At 37.1% G+C, this 9,993-nt stretch overlaps 1 protein-coding gene across 1 annotated transcript in view; it reads right to left on the bottom strand.

The window, feature by feature from the left end:
- LOC106868937 (uncharacterized) overlaps positions 1-9,993 on the bottom strand; it is a 101,249-nt gene that overhangs the window by 50,402 nt on the left and 40,854 nt on the right. Inside the window, exon 2 of the mRNA XM_014914411.2 lies at positions 4,742-4,890. Within this exon, the coding sequence (XP_014769897.1) occupies positions 4,742-4,863 (122 nt within the window). The 5' untranslated portion in view covers positions 4,864-4,890. The remainder of the gene's footprint in view (positions 1-4,741; positions 4,891-9,993) is intronic.

Raw genomic sequence — 9,993 nt, 5'->3', positions numbered from 1 at the left:
ACGAATGCGTAGGACTTTATTTTAGATACATAGTTTTACAAAAGAATAAATTCTATTTTAGTTTCCGATTAGAAGTAATTTCAAAATTAATGACATAGCTACTAAGTAGTGAATACATCTATCTATCTATCTATCTATCTATCTATCTATCTATCTATCTATCTATCTGTCTATATATATATATATATATATATAAACACATTTATTTATTTGTAACACGTGGCCCACGCTCACGCTCTTAATCAGTTATCGATTGCTTCACAAATATTTCGGCAACTTCCGACATTGTCTTTTCCACTGAACAATGCAGTATTTTTTTCTAGTAGGAAATATGCGGAATATTTGGGATCACACTGTAGCATGCTTTTTCCTTCGTTATCTGTTCATCCACTACATTAAGCTGTGCACTGTTATAACCACTCCAGTCGAGCAGTAACTGACTTGTTTTACTGCTCGTTGGTGATATCGCCTTTTCTTTGGTCTTTCTATTGCAAATATCTGTCATATCCATGGTGAAGCAGTTTCTGCTAACTTTCCCAGCTCATGAATCACTTCCTTACTCTTTACCCTAAGTTTAATTTCATCTAAATAGGTTACAATCGATCTTTCCACAAACTCACAATATCCTATGAGTACAGGAAATACCGTATGTTAGCATCTTCGTATCTCACACGATTTCTTAAATTCTTCATATTTGAGGCATTTCTTGTTCTATATAAACGCAATGTATAGGTATAGGTGTGATTGTGTGGTAAGAAGTTTGCTTCTCAGTTACCTGGTTCCGGGTTCAGTCCCAGTGCGTGGCACTTTGGGCAAGTGCCTTCTACTACAGCCTCGGGTTGACCAAAGCCCTGTGAGTGGATTTGGTAGACGGAAACTGCAAGAGGCCCGTCGTGTATATTATATATTAGAAAAAATAATAAGGTACTCAGAGATCTGGATGGTTGTACATTTACAGATTTTTATTAATATGTCACATGTTTTTATAGATCATATATTAGCGCTTGCATGTGCTCTAACAGATTCTGAAGAATATAAAGTGAATATAAAGTTGGTGTTTTTATGTCGCCTTAACTTAGCGGTCCGGCAAAAGAATAAGTACCATGTTTTATGAAAATGCTTGTTTCTTTATTGATCACAGGGAGCTAAACATAGAGAGGACAAACAAAGGGTACTTATTTAATCGACCCCGAAAGGATGAAAGGCAAAGTCGACCTCAGCGAATTTGAACTCAGAACGTAACCGGCAGACGAAATACCGTTAAACATTTCACCCGGTATGCTAACGATTCTGCCAGCTCGCCGCTTTTACGAAAATAGACTAAGTATTGTGGTCGATTCATTCGACTAAAATTCTTTAAGGCGGTGCCCCAGCATGACCACAGTCAAGTGACTGAAACAAGTAAAAGATAAAAGATAAAACTTCCCAGTTTGCTGTTAACTCGATTTTTTAAGAACTTTTTCTTAAAATCAGGATGCTGGATCGTTATTGCACCATGGCTTGAGAATTTGAGCGCTTTCTTCAACTTTGCCCGCTGTTTGTTCTAAGCGGAAGGCATAAATTCTTCCACCTAACAAAGTGGAAGTGGCTCAAAGCAATATGTAGTCGGAAGGTTTATTAGAAGAGAGAAAGCAAAAGAAAAAGAGAGGTTGGAATATCGCAGTAGAAGCAGTGGTTATTTTAGGCTACTAAAGTGGAAACTGTGGCTGTTGCTGCGTCTGTTTTAGGCGCATCACGAGTCTTATGTCTAAAAATACCCAGAGCTGAAGCAAATGAGATCGTCTTGTCTTGAGAGTTCCTAGTGCAAGGAGGCCATAGGTGATATAGCGGCATCAAGAAATCTAGGTCTCTCCCCTTTAAGCATAAGACCGACCAGAGGCTTTAGGCAGCATCAGCAGTAGCGATTTTACTAATTTGTTACGTTACAGTAGGGTAGAGATATTTGAAAAGTTGGAAATTTTCGTAGAGAGTATAAAAAGAAACAAAAGGGGCAAATAAAAGAATGAATCCAGATCAAAAGCAGGAAAGAGTCTGGAAGCCCTTCAAGTAGAGGTTTTCTGAACCCCCCCCCCCCAGATAACCTGTATGTCTGTTGAACGACCTGAAAGAAACAATGATTAAGGACATGGGACTGAATATATAGACACCTAATTAATAGACTATTGTTAGACAGCCTGGATATAACTTTCCAGGTGCCTAGCTACAGGCCCATCAACTATTTTGGTTAATTTTGGCTCTTGTCGCCGTCTCGTAACCCCCTTAGAGCGATGCCAGTTACCACACCAATTGCCTATCAACAGCTAAATTCCAGTTAAGAAAATGACGCACAAGCCATCTCGTCTTAATTAACACCAAGAATACTCACAGTATTAAGTTGCAATACCGACACCAAAAGAAAAAAAGTAACCAGATTTACAGGGTGCTCAGGGTCCTATATATGTGGCGGTTGCTCAGACGTACAGGCTGAGCAACACATACATACATGCATGCATACATACATACATACATACAGACAGACAGACAGGCATACACACATACATACATACAGACGGTGACAAGAGCCAAAATTAATCAAAATAAATTGATGGGCCTGCAGCTAAACTTAAGGAATGGTATATCCATGCTGTCTAACAGCGACGTAGGGAGCTGCACGGACTTGTTTGCTCCAGATCTTCAGGTTGGCAAAAACTGGGACGAGGTAACGAGCAAAGAGGTCAGTTTCACTCTCAAATGGGCCAAAAGGAAGCTGACCCTGCAGCATCGAGCAGAAGTAATGGAAGCCTAGATTGCCACCGTCATCTATTACGCATGACCGTCGTGCCTAGACTCAGTTCATATCTGGTCACACTGGAGTATCCGCACCTTGCCTTTGTGGAAGAGATGCTTTCCACTTGTCAGACGGTCCATCTGCTGTTAAAACTAACTATGTGGGTAACTGGACATGTAGTGGTTAATAGTATGCTAGCATGCACAGCTTCAGTACTAACTTGACGGGGAACAGGTGTGATGTCGTCGCTTGATAAACGATGATCGAGAGCGGGCATTTGGCATATGAAATGTCATCAAGCGCTCACAATCTTCTACCAGTCGAACAATGCGATCGGCATAAATTCTACAATGGCGTTCTGCAGAGAAGGTGATGACGTTCATGAAGAAACTCTATGTGTCAACGAAAATCAACTGGTTGGTCTGTTTTGGTAGATTTTTTATCCTGGGCCCATGGATAATTTCCAGAAAATCCTGGCCTGGCAGTACTACCGAAGAGCATCGCTAGTTCGAAATAACGTTTACAAGCACGGAAAAGCAGTGAGCCGAGTCTTCCCGAAATGTGCACAGAATGATGAAATCATTCTTGACCTCTTGCTCAGTGCTTGAGTATTGCTCACTTATGGAGCTATCTCGTGCATTTTCGTCAATCGTGGAGTGGTCACAATGGTGGTACCACTCATATAAACAGGTACATCCCTCAATACAAATATGTGAATAACGTAGATTTTAAAAAGACAAACGGAAAAAAGAAGACTAAGACTTACAACAAGCAGATACAATAAACATTATAAATGGGAAAAAATAATGAACTTGTTAAAAACAATAATACTAGCGAGGTTATGCGCAAAGAATATTTAGGTTTAGGTCGACTTGAAGAATAAAAGACGTGGGAGAAATGTGTTGTTAAGCCGGACAGCACGTTTTTGCTCGGGCAACAAGTACAGAAACAAACAAGGAAGAGCATAGCAAGTCTTTGTGTAGCTTGACTGTGCGGCAAGAAGCTACTAAAATGAAGACGATGAGCTGGCAGAAACGTTAGCACGCCGGGCGAAATGCTTAGCGGTATTTCGTCCGCCGTTATGTTCTGAGTTCAAATTCCGCCGGGGTCGACTTTGCCTTTCATCCTTTCGGGGTCGATAAATAAAGTACCAGTTATGCACTGGGGACGATGTAATCGACTTAATCCCTTTGTCTGTCCTTGTTTGTCCCCTCTATGTTTAGCCCCTTGTGGACAATAAAGAAATAAGAAGCTACTAAAATGAGCGAGACTTCTCATAACTATAGCTTCTTTCCACACCTTTTTGCCAGCTTGGTGGGTTTCCACCAGCGTTTTATTTACCTGTTTTTCATGAATATTTGTTTTGTATATTTTCAATTATTGTATGTTTTATATAATTATCCTTTTATTCTCTTTAACTTATATCAAAATTTTAACATGCCCAATTATTTACTGCATGGCCGCTCTCATTACCGCCATTTCTTTTTATAACACTCCAACCCTTTATTCTGGCTACCCTTCGCGTTTGAAACTTCTATGTATAATGTGCTCTAATTGTGTGTATGAAAGATCATCAGGGCCAATAACAAAGAAATGATTACTATCATTGTTGTTGCTGTTGTTGGACGCACTTTACATTATGAGTTCAAGTTCTGTTGAAGTCGATTTTGCCTTTCATCGTTTCGGAGTCGATAAAATAAGTACCAGTTGAGCACTAGAGTCGATGTAATCGACTAGTCCCTTTCCTTAAATTTCAGGCCTTGTGCCTATAGTAGAGAAAATTATTATGGTTGTTAGTAAGGCGATGAGCTGGTAGAATCGTTAGCAGGTAGGACAAAACGCTTTGCGGCATTTCATCTGGCTTTACGTTCGGAGTTCAAATTCCACCACGGTCGACTTTGTAATAGACCCTCACCCAAAATTTTAGGCTGTATTGTTGTTGCTGTTATGTAAATTTAAGAATATAATACCTACCGACAGTCTATTTTCCTCTTCATTCCTGGACTACTCTGTTCACTGATATGAACTGTGAGGAGAAGGATTGCAATCGTCCATACCAAACACTTCTGGTATGTTTTGTTGCACAGTTGTAACATTGTTCTGGATCTATAGTAAACTTGCTTCTGCAATGAAACAATAATATGCAATGTTAGATTCATGTTTAATTATATTATTTAGTCGAGTTGAAGATAACATGTGATAACAATGTAAGTTAATTAAAATTACACCTGTACAAGATTAATGAATTAATTCTTGTGAAGGAAGCCTACTACGATATTTTGATAAAAAGTTTAAAAATCTAACTGTGGAACATGTAGAAGTCTTCGTTAAATGCAAAGACAACTCTGGACTGTTTTATTTAAACTTTTCAGTGAAGTACTGTCTTACCGGTACTGCAACACCTGAAATTTGAATAAACATTATTAGGTGATGGAGGAGGGGGAATTTTTCAGGTTCAGATTTATAAGTATGGTCATCTTGTTTTTCTTTCTGAAAACAAGAATTATGCCACAACTTGGACAAAAGTCATGTACGCATCCAAGGTCAACAGCGATATTTAAGGTTAATGAGAATGTCTAAAGTTAATAAAAGTGTTCAAAGGACGTTCCGTGTTTAAAATTATAGGTAATATATCGATGGCCTTGAATAAAGGATTGTGTATCACTCCACTTGTACCAGTTACAGATGTGATGATAGACTCATTCGTTAACTGATTTATTCAACAACTATTTATTTATTTATTTAAAAAAAAACTTTTTAGATTGCTTCTGTACAACATTATAGTCACTTGGTAGACTTATGTTGCTACTTAGTATTCTTATTACCATGGAGAAATATGCCAGGCTTATATTCCAAATGGTGATCTACCTGTATCATAAAGTTCCATAATATTTTTCACATTGTTATTTTTAAGATTGGGAGAGGTTACTATAAGTACACCGGATCTTTTTCTTGAATAATGTGAAATGTTGTGGTTAAGTATATATAGAATAACTTTATAATGTTATTGTGTCTCCAAAGTAGACATGTGGTGAAGCTGGTGAAAGACATCGTAGAATACAATATGCTTTATTGTTTCTGGAAATATCCAACACAAGATTTATGAATATTTTTTTCGATATATCTCGTGGTGATGGCCTGCTCTTCTGCCGGGGATGATTTTGCTTCGGTAGTCCTCTTCAGAATCTGGCGAAAACGTTACCGTGCCAGAAAAAAAATGCCCAGCAGTATTTTTTCTGCTCTAATTACCAGTTGAGCACTGGGGCCGGGTCGATATAATCGAGTTCCTCTTCTCCTTAAAATTGCTGACCTTCTGCGAAAATAAGCATAAGATTTGCTGTTCATCTTTCAACGGTCGATAATATAAGCACCAGTAATATACAAGAATCGACACTATCAACTAAAACTCCTAAATAACGGTCTCAATAATTAAATAAATTCGTCCTTTTGTGATTAGAAGTTTATCTATATCTACAATTTATGTCGATTTTATCTTATTGAGACAAAAGAGAAATACAGACAGACAGACAGATAGATAGATAGGGAGAAAGAGAGAGATAGAGAGAGGGAGAGGGGGAGAGAAACGAGAGGGAGAGATGGATAAATAGAAAAAAATGAGTAGATATAAACTGGTCATGTGGGCATCGTATGGAACTATCCTGCGCATTAATCTTTTGTTCAGATTCACAGCGGTCGTAGGCATAATTGCATTTTGTAACAATTATTTTAGTTTTCCTCAATCTCGGTAGATGCAGAGGAATATCTGATAGCGTGTTACTTCATATGAATTAACCTGACAAAGTTAGTTAAGATATGAGATATTCTGGTAATGTTAATTAAGACAATAACGATGTATTAAGATAGAAATAATGTTATGTAATATATAAGGTGGAGGCGCAATGGCCCAGTGGTTAGGGCAGTGGACTTGCGGTCGGAGGATCGCGGTTTCGATTCCCAGACCGGGCGTTGTGAGTGTTTATTGAGCGAAAACACTTTAAGCTCCACGAGGCTCCGGCAGGGGGTGGTGGCGACCCCTGTTATACCCCAACTTCCTCTCGCTCTTTTTTCCTGTTTCTTGAGTAACGCTGCGATAGACTGGCGTCCCGTCCAACTGGGGGAAACACATACGCCATAGAAACCGGGAAACCAGGCCCCTGAGCCTGGCTAGGCTTTGAAAGGGCGACATTTTAATATATGAGGTAACAGCGGAAAAGTAAAAGTGACATAAATTAGATATAAGGTAACAGTGACATAAATTAGATATAATCTAGCAATGTTACCTAAGATTTAGACAATATGTCAATGTTATCTGGTAGTGTTACCTAAGATATAGATAATCTGGGATTATTACCAAAAATAAAGTTAGACACAGCGCATACCTGATTATTGCCATCACCAATGATGGTAATAATCCGATAGTGTTAACTCTGACGAAGATCATCTGAAACTGTTACCTGAGGTAGAGTTAGTTTGTGAGAGTTACCTAAGACGGAGGGAGATAATGAGCCAGTTTTAATCAGAGAATTACTTTAAAATGCGACTAAACCAATTGTGTTAATCAATATAGAGGTAATCTGGCTGTTAACTAAGAGTATTACTTATGATGCAATTAATCTAGGACTAGTTATAGATAATCTGTTAGTGTTATCTAAGATGGAGGTAATCTATCTGTGTTACCTACAATATAGAGTTAATCTGAGCTGGCTAAATAAGAAATAAGACAGATTATATGAGGTTATTATGCATTATAGATTCATTATGACAGTATAACTTCAGAAAAAAATTGCTGCATGTTACTTTAGAGATGATAGAAGTCTGTTTCTATGATAGAGATAATCTAGGATTATTACTTAATATATAGATAATCTTGTAGCGTAACTAGAGAAAGAAATATGGGAATGTTGTCTGAGTTATAGATAATCTCGGGGTGTTATTGTCTGGAAGTGTTATCTAAAACTGCTACCTATGATGGTGATAATAAAAAAGTGCTATTTATAAAAATATTCTGGCAGTGTAACCCAAGACTGACACAATTATCTGAGAGTATTATCTGAGAAAGAGATAATTTAGTATCTCTGAGATAATTCTGGAATAATCTATGAGTGTGTTACTTAAGACAGCAATAATCAAGTGTTACTTAGCATAGATGTATTACGGAAGTGTTAAGAGAATGATAATTTCAAAATGTCGACGAAAGCTAGGGATTATCATAGTGTCAAGAATTATAACGGTAATCTAAGAGTTTTATTTTTGAAGGAGATAATCTGGGAATGTTGCCTGAGGTAATGGTACTCTAAGACTGTTACTTAAGGTATGTGCAAATTTTATCTAAGACAGAGATGAGATGGTACTCCTACGTTAGATAGAGAAATTTATTTTATTGTTAATTAAAATAATGATAAACCAGTAATAAAAGCTGTGATAATCTGCGACTGGTATCCGAGACTGAGTGATTTACCTCAAACAGAAAATATTTGACATAGTTTTGCAGTATTACAAAGTAATACCTTGCTTAATAATTGAGAGCGTGTTACTTGAGATAAAGATAACCATCGTGTGTTTCCTCGTTTGGAAATAATCTTAGAAAACCACCAAACATTGATATAATCTGTGAATGTTATCTGAGAAAGAGAGAGTAAGAGAGAGAGAGAGAGAAAGAGGAGGAGAGGGAGTGAGGGAGTGAGGAAGAGAGGTGGAGAGGGAGTACTTGGAGCCTTAATTCAGATAACGATAATATGCGAGTGTTAAATATTTGATGATTTTGTAGCCTTACCTACATATTCTGAGAGTGTTACCTAACATAAAATATAATTTGATAATATTATAAGATAATAATAATTGGAGAAGTTACCTAAAATAAAGTTAATCTAGAAGTGCTAGAGAGTTAATTTACTAGAGTTTCCTAAGATATAAACTGATATTTTACTCACGCAATAGATTATCAGGTAGTTAATCAGAGTACATTATGGATAATCTGTAAGTTTTAAGATAATTCATAGACAATCTTACCTAAGATATAAAACGTTGCTCAAGATACTTGTAATTTAACACTGTTATCCAAGACAGAGTTAATGTTGTCAGTTTTACCTGGGATGGAGAAAATGTAGGAGTTTTAAGATGACCAAAGCTTACTAAGTGTATTCCGGTTGACGGAAACTGAAAGAAGTCCAGTGTTTGTAAAATACGTAGAGCCTAATTCCTCAAATAGCCTTAAAATATATATATATATATATATATATATATATATTCTTTTACTTGTTTCAGTCATTTGACTGCACTCATGCTGGAGCACCATATATACAGATATAGTTTTTCCTGTTCGTATATCTGTCCGGATGTTTTGTTGTCGTCTGTTGCGTTCTTGTTCCATTTTGGGGATTTATATATACATAAATATGTACATATATATTTATATATGCATATAGCGTATGTACACTTTTGCTCACCATGTAAGTACGCATGTATCTAAATTCTTTACGACATTTTAACTCTTTTTTTAGTCCTCCTCATACTTTCATCTTTATTTCCTCTTTTCTTTCCTCGCTCCCTCTCTCTCTCTCACATTTCTTGACTTTCTCTTTCTTTAATCTACCTACTTCTCCTTGTTTATCTCCCTTGTGCTTTCTCTATGTCCCTTTGATTCTCTCTTTCCCAATTTCCCCCTAATTCTTCTACCCGTCTGACCCCTACCTCTCTCCTTTCATTCCATGTGACTGGTGTTCGGCCAAGCATGATCTTTCTTGACCTGATTGCTGTACACGAAGTATCTCTTATATTCCTGTATCATGACTTTCATCTCTTATGTTCGTCTATGTTTCTGCCTCAAGACCTTCACTCCACACATGCCAACTCAATTTAATTCATCTCTATCAGTCAAAAGAAACCTGTTGTTGTTTTCTTGTTGTTTGTATTTGTATAACATTTTCTCCGTTTTAATTTGTCGTTTTTTTTGTTTTGGTTGTCGTACACATTCGCTTACTTTTTCCCAAAATATTTAATGCTCTTAGCTTAGATTTGTGCGGCCAGCAAGATTTGAACAGTCTCAAGTGTAACAGGCCGAAATGTAAAGATAATTTGGAAACTTGACTGACGAGAGAAAACTACGAATGACCCGTCCTTGTTTTTTACTGTCCGTCTTTTTGTTGACTTTCTTGTCCGTCTTTGTATCGTCTATCTCTCCGGATGTTTTATTGTCCTCTATTGCATTTTTGTTCCATTTATATATA

Source organism: Octopus bimaculoides, chromosome 7, assembly GCF_001194135.2.
Source record: "Octopus bimaculoides isolate UCB-OBI-ISO-001 chromosome 7, ASM119413v2, whole genome shotgun sequence".
Classification (NCBI taxonomy): domain Eukaryota; kingdom Metazoa; phylum Mollusca; class Cephalopoda; order Octopoda; family Octopodidae; genus Octopus; species Octopus bimaculoides.
The sequence above is the reverse complement of the archived record's forward strand: the minus strand, read 5'-3'. Positions and strand labels throughout refer to the sequence as shown.